At 38.0% G+C, this 22,864-nt stretch overlaps 1 protein-coding gene across 1 annotated transcript in view; it reads left to right on the forward strand.

The window, feature by feature from the left end:
• The window catches only part of hcn2b (hyperpolarization activated cyclic nucleotide-gated potassium channel 2b), a 35,009-nt gene that overhangs the window by 5,524 nt on the left and 6,621 nt on the right, over window positions 1–22,864 (forward strand). The window contains exons 3-6 of the mRNA XM_026927396.3: window positions 3,118–3,279; window positions 11,085–11,303; window positions 18,593–18,739; window positions 18,859–19,099. Of these exons, the coding sequence (XP_026783197.1) occupies window positions 3,118–3,279; window positions 11,085–11,303; window positions 18,593–18,739; window positions 18,859–19,099 (769 nt within the window). The remainder of the gene's footprint in view (window positions 1–3,117; window positions 3,280–11,084; window positions 11,304–18,592; window positions 18,740–18,858; window positions 19,100–22,864) is intronic.

Consider the following 22,864-nt stretch of genomic DNA (forward strand, 5'->3'; position numbering starts at 1 on the left):
CTAAGCACGCGGGAAAGAAGTCCCTTCAGTTTCTGTGTTTGGGGTAAAGCAGGGAGCTGATGTAAACTGGTGGCTAATGCTGATAGTGGGTTAGCTTATGTCACCTAAACCCAACATAGTCCTGCTTAACTTGAACTGAAGAGAAGAAAACATTAGGAAAAAGAAATTCAGTAATCTCTCTACATTGTTCTTTTCTTTTGCAGTTCATATTAAATTCAACATTTAACAGTGCACTGAAAGGGGAGTTTCTCAGCGTCATGTGTTTAAAAAGCAGAAGGTTTAGACCTGCCTAGACATCAAGTGTCCTGAATACTTGATCCAACTTATTAGCCATTAATTCTAATTCTAGCTAGGTATATTCTAAAACCCTGTTCTTATTTTACTGGATGACGTCCTTCAAGAGCTGGTCATCAAATTTCTTATGTATGCACTAAAGCAACTAGGTTTCCTAAATTTTGCAAGGATTGGAATTTCAAAGTCAAATCTAAATTATCTAAGTTACATAAAAAATCTAAGTTACAAATGCTGAATAGTTTATTATTGCTTTTTTGCGGGTTTAATGTTATGCAGATTGAAAGAAATCTGTTTAATACAAAGTGCAGAAAAATAGGGATATCCCCAATGAGGCTAGTAATTATAATCATGCTAGTGTCACTGTTAATAATGGTGTCTGTATGCTTTAACGAACACTTATCTAGGCATAGTTTCCATATATTTAGATACAGAATATTAGGACCAAATTAAGTTGACTTCTATACTGTCCTCTCTGGGACAGAGAATGCCCTGCTGTTTCTGTCCTTGAGCTGCTCGTTTTTAGGCTACTCCACTTAGGTTTCTTCAATCAGTTCACAGTAAAAGCCGCCCAAAGTGACCCCAATGAACAAAATGGCTGAATGGCCAACTCCTTTGCCCTTTCTTTTCCTTGTACAATAGGTCTAAATGTAAATCTGTCAATCATCCAAGTGCTAACAGCATGAGAGGAAAGAAAGGCATTTATCTCATTCATGAGCCTTCACCTCTTGCCACTTCATAACGTTCTACAGAGCTGCTGTAATGGAAAATTCTGCCTATTGTACCCCCTTTGCTTTACATATCAAGAGAAAACACAATGCTAGTCTCAAACAAGCAGGAAAGGTCATCTGCTAATGCCCCCGGGGCTTTTGTGATAGGCTGTCCATGCATGTCTCCTTTAGAAGCAGACTTTCACATTGCCTGCAGTTACAAGAGTAATATTTAATGAGCTCCAAAATGGGAGATGCTTTAAGAAAAAATGCATATGAAATGCACATCTTTGCACAGAAAATTGGTTGTCTATTTTTTCCCATGCCTATTTTTGATAGCTAGGATTTATAGTCAATAAAAATATGCCCATTTCAAATAGATAAGTGGGGTTTTATATATATTTTTTTGTGCGATGATACACACAAACCCGTTGCTGTATGACCAGGCTTAGGATTGGTTTAGGGACCGAATAACAAACCATACGATTGGTCAAAAAAATCTGTGAACGTGTTATTCTTGTGTCGAACAGTGAATATATACAAAACACAAAACCTCTGCAGAGTGCTCGTTTATAATCTAAATAAAATATGCAAAGTATGAACTCTGACACTAATTTCCATTTTATTTCTTTAACCTTCAAAACCCTTAAAAGTTAAAGAAATAAAATAAAACAGAAGATAATAAAACTGAACTGCTGTTTCCCATGACGACCATCTCAGCCTTCAACCAGAAACTGCTCAATTATATTTTGAAGCTCTGTGCAGCTGCAGTAACCTAAATTGCCCTACCGCTTTTTCACTGGGGCGTTTCTGTTTGGTTAAGGGTCCTCTGTGGCAAAATCTAAGAATGCACTACACTTTAAACAGGCGAAAAATAAAACCACAAATCCTCCTTCATACCTAGACCTTACTCTCAGGAGATGATATTTGATCAGTAATGGTATTCAACAGTCTCCACTGCTGCAATATTTGGAGTATTGGAGATTCAGGTGAGTAATTAGGCTTTAGGGGTCAATTAAAATTTGAAATAATTACGTGTCTCAAAGATTGAATACATGATGTGAAAAAAATCTCAAAGAAACAGAGCTGGAAAAATCAACTCTGTCGTATTTGGTACTTTTGCAGCAGCTATTTGTTATCATAAATTGATTGTACTACATGTTAGACGTTAATACATTTATGAAGAGGATCTGTCTGTGCTGACGCAGCTTTGAGTGCTCTTCTGATTACAGTGGCAGCATGGCATGAGCATTAATTACTAACTTAATTATGTACTCCACTTTGTACTGTGGCTTCTCTCTACTCGGCTACATTTAAGACAAATTCTTTTTAAAATATTCCTGGGCTCTCAAGAATGTTGGCATGATATTGGGCTGTCAAATATTTACTTTCAGTCCAGAAGCACTGGACAGTGATTGTGGTCTGCAGGTGCCATGTTTGACACCGAGCTGTAATAGATGTTCACGGTCAGTGTTTCTAGGGCTCATTAGTCCTGAGAATGGTTTGGATGGCTGTTCAGAGGGCCAGAAGGGTTTCTACAGAGTTGTCAGACTGACAGGCCCTTTAGGAAGCTCTGCAGAAATGGGACCACTAAAGTCATGCAATACACACCCCTCATAAAGGCCATTAATGATCATGTGATTAATGATGATAAATGTGCTGTAGGGGGATTGCCCTTATAAATACAGAGATATATACAGAGATATACTGTGTTTAATGTACTATCCTCATGAGAAAATACAAAACCAGAGGCTGCTGCTAGCTATAGATATAAAGAGAATCTGCTTGCCTTTTAAAATCAATGTTTTAATATTTGACTACTTGACTGGTACACACACACACATGCATTATATATATATATATATATATATATATATATATATATATATATATATATATATATATATACACATATATATCTATCTATCTATATATATATATATATATAGATATATATATATATATATATAGATAGATATAGATATATATATATATATATATATATATATATATATATATATATATATATAGATAGATAGCTAGATAGATAGATAGATGCAAATGGATTTCTTCCTGAGCTCTCTCTCTGAAATTGCTCACTCTTGTTTCCCATCAGATCTTTCACATGACCTATGACCTGGCGAGTGCTGTCATGAGGATCTTTAACCTGATCGGGATGATGCTGCTGCTGTGTCACTGGGATGGCTGCCTGCAGTTTCTGGTGCCCATGCTGCAGGACTTTCCCTCTGACTGCTGGGTTTCCCTCAACAAGATGGTGGTAAGTTTGGCTTCTAAATTGATCCTTCTGTGTGCGTAATTTATGTCCTTACTATTTGCTTGAGTTGATGTGAGAATACGTTGTTTAAGAGTTTTAAAAATAAGAGTTTTCCACTATCACTATAAAAGTACTTACACTAAAAGTATTTTAGTGTAAGTGTAAGTACTAGTGTATCAACTTTATTGTCATTATACCAGTACAGTCTGTTATTTTGTGTAATTTGTACTTTGGACTATCTACGTTTAGTTTCTGCTCCAAAAAAAAAAAAAAAAAAAAAAAGGATTATAGAGTAACAGATGACTTCTTCTACTGTAGAATATACACCCAAATGCATGAGTGTGTCAGGCTTATCAATATAATTGTACATCATCCTGTGATTCTATTTATATTTCCTCATCCCTCCTGGAATTAATTCCTGGCTCTGTCACTGAGCCAATTGGAGATCAAATCTCAGGGAGTGTTTCACTCTGTGTAATAACCTGAGATGACTGTCACTGGTAGCCTGCAGGAATCTACAGTCCGGGCTTGAAAGAAATAAGCCCCAGCCTCTTGGTTCAATGAAGGTTCAAAATAATCCACTTTAATAGCAAATAATCTCATGTGGGTACCAAAAACGAAAACATACTAAAGTCTGAAGTCTTTCAATCTTTGAAAGACAGGGAGGCTTAGTCACGCTAGCTCTTCACCCTACCAATCTCAGAGGGCGAAGACTAACATATGCTTCTTCCGAGACAAACGATTAGATTATTGTGGCACTTGGGAGCCCTGAAAAATATTTTGTCACAATTTTAGGACCTAGTGCAATATGCAGTGGTTTTCATTGTTATCCAATAGCATCAGATGAAGGCTTATTAGCCAGAAAATCACTTTGCTTTGGTGACTGTGCCTTCATTATTTGTCTATCATCTCACTGTAAAACATAATGAGCTTTCACATTTCAAGAATGGCAACACTTCATTTTGGACATTGATAGGTCTGAATGAGCAATGGAGTTACACTACAGTTCTGATGATGGTTCATTTTTCACCTTTACTCCATTTATTGTTGATAGGAAATGCACACACTTCTGCTTGAGTAGCATCACAGGCACTCGAGGATGGTTTATGATTCATCTCCACACCTACGCTTAGATTAGTCACTATCTTCTGATGGATGAAAATAAGTTGAGACTCAGTCAGAGAAAACTCAGAGTAGAACGTACCGCTGTCACGCTGTGAGACATGGACAAACAGAAGTGTGTGTGTGTGTGTGTGTTTGAGTCTTTCCCCTGTGTATTGTGTTTGTTTAGCTTTTGCACTGAATTTAGAAACAGCTGCTGATGCCCATCTGCTTTTGTGAGGATGCTGGAGGTTTATATAGTGATATCAATTCCAAAATTTTAATGTCATTTTCATAATAATAGGAAAAACATGTCTATCCATCTTTCTGTTGCTCACTTATTTATATATGTATATTCAATATGATATACTCAAAAAGGTACTCGAAAAATACGGTAGCAGCACTGATCACTGTATGGAAAAAAATAAAATAGATGTAGTTCAGTGGTACTAGTTTTCTAAATATGAACCATTTTAGCTTCTGCAGCAGACACTCTGATGCCTCTGTTGACCTTCATGGACTTTTCAACTTCTTTTTAATCTCTCTGGACTGATTAGTGAAGTGATGATATGGCTTATTTTACATAGGTAGATAAATAAATAAATAAATAAATAAATAAATACATGTGAAGCCAACTACTCCATGTTGCATCACAGAGCAGTGTAACACACTCAAGTGCTGTCTACCCTCTTCCACATCAGGTTTTTAAGAAGAGCTGCCTTGCCTCCATCCATCCATGAAAAGTTTGTTATAATTTATGTTTAAGTAACTGTCACCAGCTATATGGATTTCCTGTTTGAACTAGCAGGCTAATAGGTACCTGGCACCTTTTGCTGCTTCAGTGGTTTTGTTGCCTAGTTTACAGTTACAGTTAACAATACTGTATATAACGACAGCTGTGTTACAGTAGACACACAATAAGGTCCTTTAATACAGTATATTCCTCTAGTACTGTACATATTTTCCTATAATCCCATGCAAGTTGCTGTATTAAACTGTAAAACACATTTAAAGTATTATACTGTTTTGAACACAGTATTTTTTATTTTTTGCAGAAATTACAGAAATTCTATACAGTGTGACATGAACATAGATATCCCCCATTTTACTGGCTTTCTAGCACAAAGGTTCAGATTTCCAAGCACTGTTCCTAAGTCTGCAAAATTTATTCTTAATGAACTCTCCACCAAACTTACTGCTTTCATTCATTTCAGACTACAGCCATGTTATTCTTTGGCATCACTTAGCAATCAGTTAGCAATCAGCTTCAGCAGCTCTGTGGAAGAGAAATGCTTTAAACAAATGACGCAGTGTTGAATGATCTGTCTGATGAATCTGGCCTCTCCATGCTTCTTCACTTCAAGTGCCTGGTTGCTCTTAGGTTCTTTACTACACGATTGCACGATTCTACACGACTGCACATGTTCATTGACATTAACATACAAAATTGCTATTGACTTAAAAACGACAAGTGGCCTGAGTGGTGTTCTGGCTTAAGAGGTTAATAGCTGACTTGCAAAAAGGTACAGTACAGATGTAAACTATCTGTCCATGTATATTCACATGCACTACACTAATGTCAAAATAGAGCTTATTTAGTATCTAAATAATTTTGTTTATCATGCTTATTGTGTCAGGGACCATTTTGGTTCAGCCTTGACTTATGACTTGTGAAATATCTGAGAGATTTTATAAACTTAGCTGGCCAAACGCTTCAGAATCTTGAATATTTCAATCAATCTGAATAACCTGAATCTTGAATAATCTGATTAGCTAGTCACACTTCCAAGTGTACAAACTTCCGTACAATGGTTTCCAATGGGAAAACAAAAATTTAAACACTGTGACACAATTAATCTTTCATAGCAAGATACAGTGACTGGATGGACAAATTCAAGGTGTCATATGTTTAAAAGTTATTTGTGTGAAACAATGGCAAGTAAACATGGTTGGACATTTGCTATGACAGGCTTCCTGTGAAAGTAGGTGGTTCTTAGCCACATTTACTGATGGAAAAGTATCAGACTCAGTAAAAGTACCCAAGTACTAGAATCTGGCTAGCGAGAGAACATGTACAAAATCATTACTCTCAAGTTAGAAGAGATGATTTGCACTAAAGTTACTAGCTAAGTTCCATCTGCTGTCCTTGGCAAGGCAAACATACAGTAAAGTGGATTTAAAAAATAGCAGAAAAACACACAATTATAATCACAAAGGATCTTATCTCTGGTTTTTGTTCCCTCCACCCACTACTGAGGTATGTTACACACTCAAGCACATGCATGAACACAATAATCATCACCTATACAATATGTACAGTCATGAAGATAGACATGAAGCTAGAATCCGAGTGGTTTTGCTCATTATGTTGGTGAAAACATGAGTAATTACCTTGTCAAATTTGGCAAGAAGCTTTAATGAGTGAGACTGCAGCTCAATACAGGCACAATAAATACATGTTCAGAGATTTAAACAGATATTCAACATTTCCACACTTTCAGGTAGATGAAAAAGAAACATGAGATGTTCATCTCAAGGGTAATACAGCAGTGAGAAGAATTGTTGTCTAAGAGTAATTGTCTTTTCCCATCTAATGGCGTGACCATGAAAATAAATCAGAAAAAATGGAGGAGTTTGACATTGGACAAATGACAGAGGTCATGGCTGTACTAGCAAGCTAATCATATTAGAATTTCATTTAGTCTGACATAAATAATATCCAGATGGTTTGGATGTAATTCCTGCAGGACCTTATTTCCAGCCTGACAGGTCAATGCAACCATTTCATCCCCTTTGATCCATCTGTACCATGTGATCTGTGACCCGGCTTTCTCTAATCCCTGCAAAGAATCCAGAATAAACCATCTAGTACCAGGAAGAGCCATGTGACTAAAATATATTTTGTCATATTGATTGAATGCTCACCACACATGAACGAAATCTAACATGCTGCAACATGCTAACATGGAGCAAAAAAAGGCCACGCTCATTAACAAGAACATACACCATTCATTCATTCATCCTTAGTAACTGCCTGGTTTGGGTCACAGTGGTTTAAATTAGGCTAAACCTCCTTACAGTTTAGGCCACACCCACTTTAAATCCAGGTTTAAACACTGGTTTAAATCCATATACAGATATAGATATGAATATGTGGCACACTAAACATAGTGGCATTGCATTATACTTCTAATGTACAGTACCTTTTTCTGACAGTGTATCAGCAAATCTTTTGCTACCTTATGCACATAAATTCCAAAAACAGCTGCTTCCTCAGCTCCCACACTCACAGTCCAGTAGGCAAAAAAAAAAAATCACCACAGAAGTGCCCTCATGCATTACAGCTAATTAGGCCCCTTTATTTATTCAATTACCATTGCAGTGCCTCGCTGAGCTGCCACAACATGAGAGACATGTGGACAGTGCTTGTTTTCTTTCTGTCTTTCAGTCCTAAGCAGAGGCTTTCAACACTTTTGCCAGACCTTTAATGATGTGAACTAGCTTATAGCTAATCCTTGCTAACAGCTACATCAGCAATGGTAGGGGATGCACTAGCTTTCCAAATAACAGCTTAGATTTTTGACCTGTTCAGCTCATGCTCCAGTGTCCAGGATTTCTACTAATGCTTCATTTAGCATCAAGCTAAGTTTATACATCCTGCTAGCTGTTCTAGGACTGATCCTGTTTAAACCGATTATATGCTTATTATTCTTCTTATTTCCCTTGAGAAAATGAATTTGAATGCTTATTCACTATTTGTCTGGGAGAAAATGTTGGCAGTAGACAAAAACATGGGACAAATGTTATAAAAATAAAAAAAAAAAAAAAAGGCAAATGTCTTCAGGGGAAAGGAGTGCTTTCATGTAAGCTAACTAAATGCAGGCATTAGCATGTCATTGTCCCTGTGCCTCCCTGAGGCTTTTTTTAGCTGTTTACTGAAGCACCACATTGCAGGCATTGGCCTGGTGGCAAACTGATCGATGTCTCCTGCACGACTTCGTGAAACAGTATCAATCAAATTGATCTGGTCTACGGATGAAGTGAATGGATCTCAACTGTGTGTGCTAGATCAGTTACAGAAGGTGAACAAACTTCATGTCAGTTAGTTCAGATTTGTTTGCACATGCCTGGTGGACCTCACAGACACTTCCCTGCCCAGACAGTATTTAGCTTTGGATGTTCTGTTTATTCTTTCTTCTCCAGAACCAGTTCTCCCCCCACATACACACACACGCAACTGGAAAGATAGATGTTCTCTGCAGCCTTGTAAATTGTGTCATAAACCTGGTAGGAGTCAAGGGAATATATTGAGAACTACACACACTTTGCTGTCTCTGTTTTCTCTCTGTCATACATATTAATCCCTGTGCTGAGTCTGAATCAGACTGAAATTTAGTTTGGTTTGAAAAACCAAAAAAAAAAAAAAACATTGGTTGAGGAGAGTATAGGGCTAAAAAACATACTCACAAAACTCTTTCATTCACTGGTGAAATAGGTGAAAAAAACTTCTACTACTACCAAGTGAGTGTAGAGCTCATAAAAATCGCCTGGGCATTGAGAGCACAGAGTTGGCACTAAATAAATGGAAAAATAATTATACAATGCCTAGATTTAAAAAGTTTTGTGTATCTCATCAAGGGTTTATTTTTCCATCTGTCCAAATATCCAGAACACTTCACATTTCTGCAGCACTACAGCTCTGTCATTTGGCTCCATTTGCAATTTGTGGCTCGGTGTAGCAGCTGGAATCTATAGAAAAATGCTGCATGCTACCTATAACACATGACATGTATGGTTCAGTTGTTGCAGTTGTGTCAATTCAGAGATCAATCGCTTGCTGCAGTTGAACTGCACTAGAGTTAGATTAGAAGCAGAACGGTACTACCTTGACTAGTTGTTTTGGTCTGCATCCGAGTGTGATTGCTGGGTTCTCACCTGCCTAAGGACCCCCACCAAGGAGGAAAACACACCAGGATTCCATTCAAAAGAACTAAACGCTGCATATGTGAAAGCACCTTATATCCAGTAGCCATCCAGACTATGTGGATAGGATTGGAGTTTGTGTCTTAAAGAGTGCCCCTCCAGCTAACTTGCATAGCTTTTGTGCATAACTGAACCCCATAAGCCAATGTGCCCAGTGGGCTCTGGGCATTCATGACAGTGCACGTTGTCCTCCCTAGGAGGTGATTTATCATGCTGACATGGTCAGTTCTGGTTCTTATTACACGATAAGTGCTTCCGTGATTGACCTGAAGCAAATTAATGAAAGTCTGGACTGTTCAGCATTTTTCAAAGCAGTAAGAGGATCTTAGCTATTTGCAGGCTGCTCATCAAACAAGAGGATGGAGTAGTAAACAAACAGTTGTTTTAGATTAAAAAAAACAAACCTTAGCCCCAGATTTCAGGTGTCACCTCATTTGAGGAAGACAATACAGTCACAGCTTCTCGATAGTGTGAGGACAAGATGGTTTAAAAATAGATGTTACTACAAAAACTCCATAAGATACAGCTCAATTTAGTTAACAAAGCTGTCAGGCAAATGACAAAAAATAGACCCTCATAACCTAACGGATTAAAAACCTGGATTAAGATTAAAAAATGAAACTACAGTTTGCAGTATTTATTAATACTACAGCACTACTCACAAAAATTGTTTAATTCAGTTGTGATGTTATCAGCTGAGTAATGAACAACATAGTTAAAACACTGTTCTACTTGTAGCAACACTTCACATCATGTTTTTGGATAACATCCTTTCAAATGTGTTCATCCTGCAAATTCACAGGCCTTTATACCATAACATTGTGTTACTTAGCAAAGGAAAATGTATAATTGTTCATATAGTGAAGTTTTTTTTCAGAGATGTTTTATTTAACATTTGTGGAAAGAGTCTCCAGTGTCAGCAGTGTAACAATCAGTCAAGTTTTCCACCATGGGAAAGTCTCCAGGACAGAAGACTATGCTTTCTGATTTCTCTGTAACATGATAAGATGTTTTTTTTTTGTTTTTTTTTTGGCACAATAACTTAGGGAAAAAAAACAGGCTGGTGAGAGATCGACGTAACAGGACCTCACTTGTCTCATGGACATTCCACAGCATTAAATATAACTAAAAATATTTAAAAAGCATAACATTGTTGGCAAATTGATGTGGTATAAAAGGAATAAAACACATGCTTATGCTTATAAGTGGAAAATAATCCACTTTGGAGTAGTAACAGTAACTGTTTTTTTTTCATGATTATTTGCTTTGTAACCGCATGCCTTGTCATGTTTTATTCCTTATTTATACATCAGTGTTCTCATCCCGTCAACCAACCTTGCACTCAGTCAAACTAAATGCAAATAGTAAAAATTGTGTAGAACCAGAATCAGGTCAGTCCTAGAGAAATTCCAGACGGATAATGGGGAGCACAACTGATATAAGAAGAAAGACGTCTTATGCAGATAAAAGAGAAAGAATGCTAGAGAGAGGTGCAGGCCAGGACATAAGTCTGCTTAAAAAGATAAATGGTGCTACGCTTCTTGGCTGCCAAGAAGAATAAGAGAACATAGATGATGAATCTATCACACTGGAACTACACACAGATAACAGACTTTAAGTTTTCTAGTCACAGGAGCTGTTTTATAACAAACAAACTGCTCAGTCTGTCTATTGAGAACTAATAACCACTCGTGCCTTTATTTGTTTTTTTTTCCTCTGTTTAGAACGACTCATGGAGCGAGCTGTACTCCTTCGCCCTGTTCAAGGCCATGAGCCATATGCTGTGTATCGGCTACGGACGCCAGGCCCCGGAGAGCATGTCTGATATCTGGCTCACCATGCTGAGCATGATCGTGGGAGCCACCTGTTACGCCATGTTCATCGGCCATGCCACTGCGCTCATCCAGTCGCTGGACTCGTCACGCCGCCAGTACCAGGAAAAGGTAGGTAACTGTTTTCCATGCGCAACACACACCTGCATGTGACTGTTTCATGTGCCATCTATTGTTTGATCTCGGCAGATCAAAGTCAGCAGCTATCGCCTGTTTAGTGAGAACGGGTCCACTCTGATTGACCATTGATGCAACACAGGACTCTGGGTATTCTCGATCTGGCACCCCTCCCGTCTGATCCACCCGCCGCAGTAATGGGTAGCGCTTTGATTCTCATAGTGGCATCTGCTGGTTTGTTTACTGCAGTGTCCCCGCTTTGCAGCTCATCTCCTCATGTCACCAACCATTTGGCATCCTATCAGATCTCTGTGTGGTTTGTTTTGATCCTGCTCTTTTTCATACCTGGACTTTTTTCTCTTCTCTTTTCCTAAACAGAGAATCAATGTTTTCTGGATCGCAGTGTGACCTAAAAGAGAAACAAGTTTCAGCACACTGTGCTTCCCAGTGAGTCCATGAAAAGTAGAAGGGGTGTTCTGATATTAATGGAAAGTTCTTCAGGCCAGCAATCAATTCATATCACAGAAGGTGACATTGACGAGGACAACAAAGATATATATATATATAAAAAAAGCACAGGCATTAGGTTCTTCTATTGCTTCACTACCTAAGGAAATAGGGCATGCAGGTTCAGAGAACATTCAGAGAACGCTCAGGTATTTCCATTAGCCTCTGCATTAGTTTGAGCCATGATTTAACCCAGAAAATACTGAAGATTAGCACCATGTTTAGGTCTGACCTTCCAGGTTGTGCAGCTGTTTGAGGGATTAATCTGGATGTGCTGTTTACACAGATCATACAGATTAAGTAGTAAGGACATGTTTGAATTGAAAGGGATAATACAAGCCCTCTGTGTGTCTCTGAAGTGGAAAAGTTAATGTAGTGTGTAGTATATATAGACCAAGGTTGAGGTATCCAGTGAGAAAAGTCTGATATGAAGTTATGAAAAGTACTATATGGATAGGATAAGATTTCTGGAAATATGCCTGTTAAGTAATATTACTGTAACAACTTTATAATTGTTTATGTAATTGCATGGGATAAGTGATCTGTGTTTAAATCGAAGAGATGGGTGTGTCTTCATGATGTCTGTATTGTATGCTCAACATACTAAACATTTCCACACTATAAAAAGCTCTTGTTGTAGAGTTTGTGGCTGTGCAAGTAACATGTATAGAGGCTATACTTGTGCTTGGAAATTAATAGGGTGCCTAAGACCATTGCACAGACAGTAACCTGAGCCCCGAATCAAACTAGGGACCCGTGAGGCAGCAACTCTACCATGCTGCCCTAACAATTCCAATTATTTTTATTGTTAGATTGGGTTTTATCTGCACCATCCAGTCTTCTATAACCATAATATTATGAGTAAGTTTCCCTGAAATCCCACTTGACAGTTTTTAGATAGCATCTGAAATAACAATGTGACATAGCACAGCAAAGGGGCCATCATGAGTGCTCATCAGATCTCCCCACAGGCGGCAGACATTCCTCATTTTAATCATTATTCTGCAGCGCTACCGAGTAGCACAGAGCCAGAGAGCTGTCTAATGCGGGGATGGTTATGGCAACAGAGCCATGGAACACACTTACGGGCCTGACAAAAGCCATTCTTTGAACAAGATAACATGTATATAGGAAAAACCTAGCAGCTTTATTTCCATGAAACAGCGCAAACAGACTTTGACGATTCCTGTGTTGGGCATGAATGGAGCTGAGAGACTTTGGTGGTGCAGGGATTAGTTTCAGATTCGATGGTTATGAAAGCTCTGGTATAGACTAGGATCCACAATAATCGTGCACTTCAATATCAATAAAGCACAAATGAGTAAGTTATTACAGATATGGCCCAAGGCAATGAATGAAATCCTGGGACTACGGTGGCCCAAAAGTGCGAAACATATTAACAAACCAAAAACGCAACAGCAAATCAAAACACCCAACAGCAAAACCAAAAACATGACAACAAATTCAGAAACACATCAACATTAACTCAAAACAGAAAGAAGAGGTCCTTACTGGACATCACATGCTTGTTGCTGATTGGACAATGTTTGGTGATCATCAGTTGGGCTTAGTTGATGCTAGTTCTTGGGTGTTGGCTCGGTGTGCCACAGGACTAACAAACAAGTTCCTGTGTACCTCTGTGAACTCTAAGTCATGACATACACATCAAAGCTGGGAGTGTGCAAATGTCAGTATGTTCTACACACTTTCACACACTTACATGTATGCACATCTTCATATACACTCACACATACAAAGAGATATAAATAGCTATGTCCTATCTATAACCTGAAGTGGCCTGAAGGTGCTAGTTTCCACTTCACCACAATGTGTATGTGTGTGTGTGTGTGTGTGTGTGTATGAGGGATTATGAGGGTTCCTCTGTGGTAACTGTTTTCACACTTGTGATCACAGTGTCCCTTGTTGCCCAATCAGTCGTACACTATTTTGTACAGCGTGTTTCCCTGATTCCCAGTACAGGGGTAGAACACTAAATATTATGTAGCAGCGTTACTCTCTCCTCAGACTGCTACTTAACACTGTTCTGTTCATAATGTCCACAGCGAATGTGTCTAGAAGGTAAACAATCTGCCTTGGATCTATTTATTTTCAGCTTTTATTCGCTATATCACAAATTAAGTGGGTCAAAATTTTAAGCACACCAAGTTGACTGTCTCTTTAAACAGTCTGGAAGATTTATGTAATGAGTTTTGGAAGCTTCTGATTGGCCAATTGTCATAATTAGGAGTTAATGAGAGCGCATCTGTGTCTGTAATAGAGCCTACAGTGAGACAGTGCCTTTTCGCCCTTGATAACACGGAAAAACCCAGCAACTCAGCCACAAGTTCCAGCGGTCTTTTACTATTATAACTTGTCACACTGTACGAGATGAATAAAAAATAAAATCTTTGCAGAAACAAACGTTTATAGCTGCTATAATGTAAGCGATAACAGGAAATAACTTGTTTTGTGCACATTCTACATCATTAAAAGCATCTATAAACTGATAAAAGGTTTGACATGTCATTTATTAATAAAGTAATAAATTGTAATTGTTGGCAAATAGCAGTATAAGAGGAATAAAACATTTCGGGATGTGCTGTTACTGGAAAGTAATCTGCTTCACATTGGCCTGCATCATACCACTGCATCTTTAATTATTTTCAGCGCACCTGATGTCTTTCATTCCTTACTTTATTACAGTTTAACCACTAATATGACCTGTTAACAGGCCGCTCTCAGATGCTAATGGTACTCGGAGTATTGTGTTGTGTGCAACAATGTCTTAATTTTAGGGATCAAGATCTAAGTTATTTTTTAAATGGATCTAGATTGTTCCAGTAAAAAAGGCACACTATTTCTTACACTCCTGCTTCCTTTTTTTTAAAAGAATGTTTTAAATGTGTCCATTGTTAAAGGTTAAAATATAGCGTGGTCAAAACCTGACTCACAGTGTTACTGGTGAGCTGCTTCTGCTGATAAAGTGATCTGTCATGATGTACCAAATATAAACATGTTAATCAGTCAGTTTTTTTTTTTACAAAATAGTTGACAGCCAATATGGCTAGATCCAGACAAGATATTTATTTCAATATATAGTGAAATTAATTATCATCAAGTTAATTGCAATGGCCATATAAAGACCACAGAATACAGAAACAGCAGACGTACACTGTTATACCTGCAGAATAATGAAGACAGCACCAGGAGGCCCTGAGCACCAGGGGTGAAAAACATCGTGCACTTTTTGTGAGCCAGATGTTTCATATAAGTGGCGTAAGATGATGAGGTACATGTGCCTGTCATTTAATGCAGAGATGCAGAACCATTTCATTTCCTGTTCTTGAGTGACAGACGGACATGACATCCATTAGTCCATCATTCCTGCCAAAGGTCAGCCTTACATCTCATAAACATGGGTGTAAATTCATTTAGAGCATAATACTGTGTGCTCTGATATGTAGGCAGTTACACTGCTATGATACAGCTGAAGGTTATAGCCAGATGGATTTACTGTAAAGATGGTTTGCAGCAAGGATAAAGCGGGTAATCTGTAATATGTCTGTAATAATTGCGGCGAGTGAGCTTTTAACCTATTGCATAAAAAGAGTTTGATGGCAGCACAACACAGCACTCACGGAATAAGGCTGGTGTAAAAACGGTCACCGTTCAGTTAGTAAGCGCGGCCTGGGCTAAAAGGCAAATTACATGGTGCACAACTGAAGCTTATATTTGCCACGGACAAGGAAAATACTCCTTTCTGATTCACTGGCAGGTGTGTATCAATTCCTTACATTTCTAACTCAAATCTGATACTATGGAAGCTTGTTGGATTGTAACCATGACAACAAGCATAAATAATGTTATTACTAGGCCCATATTACACTATGCTAGTGATTTCGATATCACACAGCTAACTGACATTAAAATGAATAAATATCTGTCACGAACAGAGTGGTAGATTCGAGTTAATTCTTTAATAAGAATCCAAATCAAAAGGCAGCCGTCGTAGTCAAACTGGCAAAAAGGTCAGGCGATCGTACAAACAACCTGTAATAAGCAAAACCAGGATCAAAAACAGAGTAAAGAGAAAAAGGTCAAAGCCAGAGAAGCTAAACATGAAAATGCTCAGAATAGCAAATCCAACAGAAATAACAAAACCTCACAAAAGAACAGAGTGGAGAGCGGAGTCGAAACAGGAAGCAGGTGTGTTAGAGTTCATTGGATTAAAGAGCTGCAGTGTAGCTCTAACTGGGAATGGACTGGGATTAGGTGGTGGAGCTCGATGTGGCACTAACTAACTATCTTTCTTTCTTTCTCACTCTTACCTTTTCCTTCCTTCTTTTTTTCTTTCTATTCATTCGTTCGTTCTGCATTTATTTTGCAATAATAGTAAAACTCAGATTGAAGAGTGTGGTAAGAAACAATAAACTACATCGCTGGAGAGAGGAGAGAAGAGGAGAGATGAGATGAGAAGAAGGGAGGATGAAATGTAATTGCGTTAAGGCCTGATTGAATGAATCACACAAGAGGGAAACATATGCTGATCTGATTGCAAGCAACAAACAGTAAATTACTGCGACTTTGTCCAGCTTGATGAAAAACTCGGCTGTGCTTGAAGAAAGATCCGCTGTTACTGCAGCAGGGTGTCTCCTTTCATTAGCCAGTGCTTATTTAAGACACTTAACTCTCATCGGACACATTTTTATGTTGTAGAAAACACCTTCTAACTTTTTGTATTTTCTGAGCTCAGCTGTGGGATTAGCAGGCGTGCAGAGCTAAAGGACGAGTGGATAAAGAGGAAGGGCATTTTGGAAGCCTCTTAACTTATTTCACTCTTATCCCACTGCAATGAATTGAGATTTAATTAGATTAGGATTGGATGCGGATTACAGAAACAAAGGGTTTTGTGAAATTGTTTTGTAATTGGGGATTTCCGGCATTTCACCTTCCGACATCAGCTCTCTCTGCTGGAGGGGATGATGCGTAATACTGTGTGTGTGTGTGTGTGTCCATCTATAGTGCATACTTCATAAGCCTGCAAGTATTTGTTTAATGCAAATGAGTGTTTTAAAGGGAGAGCTAATTGCATTAGCTTTCTCCTTTAAAAGTTATTAAGAAACATTGAGAATTATCAGATATTATGTGCAGCGAGCAGGCACAACTAACATTCAGCATGCATATATGTTGTGGAGAAGCAATTACACTGGTGGAAAAACATGAAATACAACAAACAAAAGGTTTTGCTTTTCATTAGTGACACCCAGGAAATGCACTACACTGAAAAACAAAACCTTCATTGCATTGCTGTTATATAGTATCTTGATCATCTTAAATGTTCAACAGGAGAATTCTTTTTAAGAATTAAATGCTGAACTTGTATCAGAAGTGAATGTTGAGTTGCAGTGCATATCACTTTTGTCACTTGTGCCACACTGAAATGCAATCACAGTCCAATCTCAGTCCAAAACTGTACGGAGAAGGGCAGAAAGGCATAAAAGCTTCATTTTCCAGGAGGTGCTGCCTTTTCTTTCTCTCATTCTTTGTTTCGTTATGACTGGTGCATTGATTTTTGAACCCTTAATCACAAGCTTTCCTTCTTACCTTACTTCTATCCTTCCTTCTTCCCTCCCTCCTTTCCTTCCTTCTATCCTTCTCTGCTTCTTTCTTTCCTTCCTAATTTCCTTACTGCTTTCCTTCTGTCCTTCCTATTTTCCTTCCTTTTTTTCTTCCATCTTTTCTGCTTTCCTTTCTTTTCTTCCTTCCTTCCTTCCTTTCATCCATCCGTCTTTCCTTACAATAATTGTCATAATAGGCATCTATCAATAACCAATTAAAGAAAAATAAAATCAGGTAAAACAAAACATTTTTTAAACTGAGCACCACAGGAAATTTGGTTTAAGTCAACATTTGGGCTACTTATTAGCTTCAACTTCAAAAATAGTCATGTTTCTCTTTTGCCTGAAAAAAAGAAGGAACGTAGCTTGTGAAAGGAGACAGGTTCGTGACCTGAAAGCAGGGCTTCTCTGGAGCCAGTTACAGAGCTGTTGCCAGGCTTGAGGGATTGACCTTTCACCTCGGTGTGTGTGTGAGTGCCACAGCTATGCGTGACAGATTGAAGCTTATTAATGTTCTCACTCACACCATCCCTCAGCTTGGAGAAAGAATCCTGCACCAAGCCAGGGCTTTACTGGGGTTTTGGCACCAAAAGCAGAAATCGAGTAGCATACCTGTTCACTGCTGCAGAAATTCAGACTTCAAGTGCATTTGATGGAAACATTGTAAGGATATTTAATTTTAGATGGATGGTTTGCCAGCTCAGGGTTCACACACTGAGGTTATTTATGGCCCTCACTAATCACATGATTGCACAAAAACAACAACATTTGGTGTTTTAATAGTTTTTCTGTGTACTATGTTATGTTTTATTGCATCTCAAAATACACCAGCAGTTTATCAGGGTAGCAACAGAAATAGAAAAACGCTGTTTCACTTGTGCCTCACTACTGTCACAATCTCGCATGCTCCTGAGTCTATCACATCCACCATAAATAAACCAGTCTGATGTCTCCTAACATAGTAACAAAGCCCAAACAGTAAAGCCCTGCTGTCTTTCTAATTATGCAGCCTTATCTGTATGTAAGGATCAACATCACCAGCATGGTTCGTGCTGTAAATAAATGAGATGGATGGAAATTGGGAGATGGAAATGAACAAGCTGTTGCTCTGACACATATAACCGAATGCATCTGTCTTTACTGTTTTGTTCTTTTCAGTACAAACAAGTGGAGCAGTACATGTCCTTCCACAAGCTTCCCGCTGACTTCCGGCAGAAGATCCATGATTACTATGAACACAGATACCAAGGCAAGATGTTCGACGAGGAGAGTATTTTAGAGGAGCTAAATGAGCCACTGAGAGAGGTGAGTCCTACATTAATCATAATAAACTAATCAGGGAGTAGAATAACTATAAATTACATTTTTAATCTAATGCTCGCGTCAGCCAGTACATTTTGCTCAGTGATGACTTTCATTTCCAGGAAATTGTCAACTTCAACTGCCGTAAGCTGGTGGCCTCCATGCCGCTTTTCGCAAACGCTGATCCCAACTTTGTGACGGCTATGCTGACCAAACTCCGATTTGAAGTCTTCCAGCCAGGAGATTACATCATTCGTGAGGGGACCATCGGCAAAAAGATGTATTTCATCCAGCATGGGTTTGTGAGCGTCCTTACCAAAGGCAGCATAGGCATGAAGCTCTCTGATGGCTCTTACTTTGGAGGTAAAGACCATACACTGTAGGCCAAGACTTAATGTACATCACTTTCTGTGATTTTTAAGAAGAATTCCTCTTTTGACTGAAGTGAAATTAGAACTAAAATACAGTTGAGTGTCAAATCAAATAGGAAAAAGTTTTTTTTTTTTTTTTGGTGTGGGTTCCCTTACAGATGACTGATCATGGTGTGGGTTCCCTTACAGATGACTGATCACCTTTATCTACATTTCTGTCCTTCCAGGATAACTCCATCTCATGTCTAGATACTTCTTAATTATACATTTTTATATAAATTATTATTTTCGTGGTATCTTGTATTCATGGACATTTCTGGCTAAACCTGGGTTTATATAGTAAACAATTTTCTGCCCAATTTTGCTGTTACAGACAAAAAAAGCACATAGTATATAGTAAAAGAATTCTTTAGCCATGAGTTCAGTAGCCTTAGAATGCAAGTGAAGTACTCACTGTGGGCTGATTTAGTGTCACTGCAACCAAAGATGGCCGACAACAAAGTTCTGGCAGCCAGACACTCTTCTAAAAGCCACCAATAGGAAGAAAGCATAGGATTACATGAGACTCACGGGACAGCTACAAATATAGTAGTGACAATGGTATCACGTTAAAAAAAATGCTAATGAACAGAAAAAATGTGTGTAGTACCTCATGCTCACTGCGAAATATGTTTCTGTTTATGCTACCCAGATAGAAATAATCTTAAGACTGCTGTAATCACACAATGTAATCTTTAAAATGATTGCTTTAAACAGCTCAAATGGCTGTATATATTTCACTGTTATTTAATTGCTTGGTGTCCACCTACATTTTCTGAGAAACTCCCAAACGCATCAATATCATTGTATGAACAGAAAGACAGAAAGATCAATGCTGACATTTGAATATAATTACTTTGGCCCAGTTTAAGAAACCATTCAAGTCTATTTGATGATACTGACATTGTTGATCAATGAAATAGTTCAGCCTCCTTCCCACACCTTTGGCCCATAGCCCTAGAAGTTCACTTCAGCTGGGAATGTGCCAGAAACTAGGAGCAGCAAAGGAAGGCCAAGGATTCAAAACACAAGGCCAATTAATTACACCTAATTAGCAGGACCAGACAATAATGACAGAGTAATTTGTAATGTCAACCTTGGAGAGTCCCTATCCCAAAAAAAAAGAAAAAGCACTTTAGATAGCCAAGTATGAGGATGCTGAGTATGACTTTAAAAAGATGCTAACTCATTTACCATAGTTTCTCTTTAGTGCCTGTACAATCCATTTTATAGAAACAATCCTATACCCTTTCTTTAAAGCCAAAATGATAAGAAAATTACATTACAATGGGTTACGCATGAATTTAAAAGGCACAATTTCTTCTCAGGAACACATGTCTTTTTTTGCATAGTTTAGCCTTACTTAAGAGTGCAGTATTTAAGGGGAAATGTGAGGCAAGCTTGAGTTGGGATGCTTTAGTCAGTCATACACACTGGGTCTCATTCCTTGTGCAAAAAAGATCATTAATCTCCTCTGAGCTGTGAATATCACGTCTGACAGACTGACACATACTTACACACTCGCATATGCATGACTCATGCAGACGGTCAAGGTCATATGCTAATGTTCCCCTTTCTCCTTCTAAAGAATGAAAGAATAATGAAGAAATATAAAGCACTGCCTCTCTATCTGCCTCTCTGGTTATCTATGCAGGAATAATACACTATGTGATGCTGTGTGACCTGTGTGTAGCTTTAAGTCTGTTTGATGTGACAATATACTGCCAGGAAAATTGATCAATTAACATTTATAACTTTTTTTCCAGTTTGTGCATGTTCAAGTAGAAATCTGGATTGTAATTGTAGCATAGTACTGTATGATATTGTAATTGGTTAGCAGGTCTATAATCAATATTATAATTGATTCCCAGAATTCCACAGATGGTAATTGCTTCATTAGAGTTTCATGTCCAAGGAGAATGCTGGTTTTCCAGGCTACATACTTTAAAAAAATATGAGTTTGTTAACATTCTGGAATATTCCATAAAAAAAGCAGTGCTGTTAATAGGAAATAATCCATGCTGGAGTTGTGCAGTAGAGCCTAACATGAAGCAGACTGGATTATTTTCCTCTAACAGCGTGTCTTGAAGTTTGTTATTCCTCCACTGCGGTTTGCCAATGATTACAATTTTTCATTCATTAGAGAACGAAATATGCTTTTTAACTGTTTACATTTGCATTTAATATTGTGGAACATCCATGAGACAGGTTAGTTCCTATTATCATTTATCTAATACCAGCTATAAACAGCTGTACCCTCACCAGCCTCTGCTTTTTCTCTTTCTAGAAGAGACAAGACAAAAAAATTAAGTAGTTTGTCATATTAATTCCATAAATGTTACATAAAAGTTTCCTAACAGAAAACCTCACCATATCAATGTTCATATGTTTTTCTTTGTTAAATAACAACACATTTTTGTAATCTGGTTATTATTAGGCTTAGATTGTATGGTGTGTCCACCGTACAAGCCTCTGTGAATTAGCTGTTACTATAGAAACAACAACATATTAGCACGAGAGCATTAATATAAACCTATCATTTACATGTTACAGCCAGAACTACTGTCGAAGCCATGCTGTTATAGAAAATTAATATGTAAGGTATACGCAGCTCTAATTAAGATATTATTTCAGAATCAAGTGTAAAGTCAGCTGCAGTGAAAGTGAGCTCTGCTTTTGTTCATTCTGAAGCACGGCCACGTCTCTGGCCGTATGACACCCACTTGTAAGGCGTCTTCTTGACTGAGTGATAATTGGGCTGGTGCTTCCCAGCCCTGCGGTGTTGGCTCTCTGACCTTGAGGGAGAACAGCATGCCCGGAAACACGAGGGATACAGTTCTTGACCCTTTCAGACACCAGCTAATGTGGTGCTAAATATAATTAGATGTATTAATTAATGCACAGGCTGTTAAATGCCAATAGGAGGGCATTTTGAGAATGCTCTGGAGCCTATTTCTGAAGAGCACAGTGTTAAGAACATCTTAATTACCAGACATGTACTGTACCAGAATTGGCTGTCTAGTTCACAACATGCAGGAAATATCATTATGTGCATAAGAGATACAGCTTCACAAAAAAGGGGTAAAGGAGATATACATATATATATATATATATATATATATATATATATATATATATATATATATATATATATATATATATATATATACATACATATATATAGTTAAGCAGCCAATCATGTGGCAGCAGTGCAATGCATAAAATCATGCAGATATGGGCCAGCACCTTCAGGTAATGTTCACATCAACCATCAGAATGTGGAAAAAATATGATCTCGGTGGTTTTGACCGTGGCATGATTGCTGGTGCCAGATGGGCTGGTTTGAGCATTTCTATAACTGCTGATCTCCTGGGATTTTCATGCAGAACAGTTTCTAGAGTTTATTCAGAATGGTGCAATAAAGAAAAAAAGTCCAGTGAGCAGCAGTTATGCTGATGGAAATGCCTCATTGATGAGAGAGGTCAACAGAGAATGGTCAGACTGGTTCGAGCTGACAGGATTATAGATTATATATATTATATATATGTCGAGCTGACAGGAATATTTTTGTGGTTTGTGCATGTTACAGTAGAAATCTGGACTGACATTACACTGTGTTGGTTAGTGTTAGGTCTATTATCAATGTTATAATTTTTCCCATAATTCCACAAACGATAATAGTTTCATTAAAATTTTCTGTCCAAGGTAATATTGGTAG

This window comes from Pangasianodon hypophthalmus, chromosome 11 (assembly GCF_027358585.1).
Source record: "Pangasianodon hypophthalmus isolate fPanHyp1 chromosome 11, fPanHyp1.pri, whole genome shotgun sequence".
In the NCBI taxonomy this organism is placed as follows: Eukaryota; Metazoa; Chordata; class Actinopteri; order Siluriformes; family Pangasiidae; genus Pangasianodon; species Pangasianodon hypophthalmus.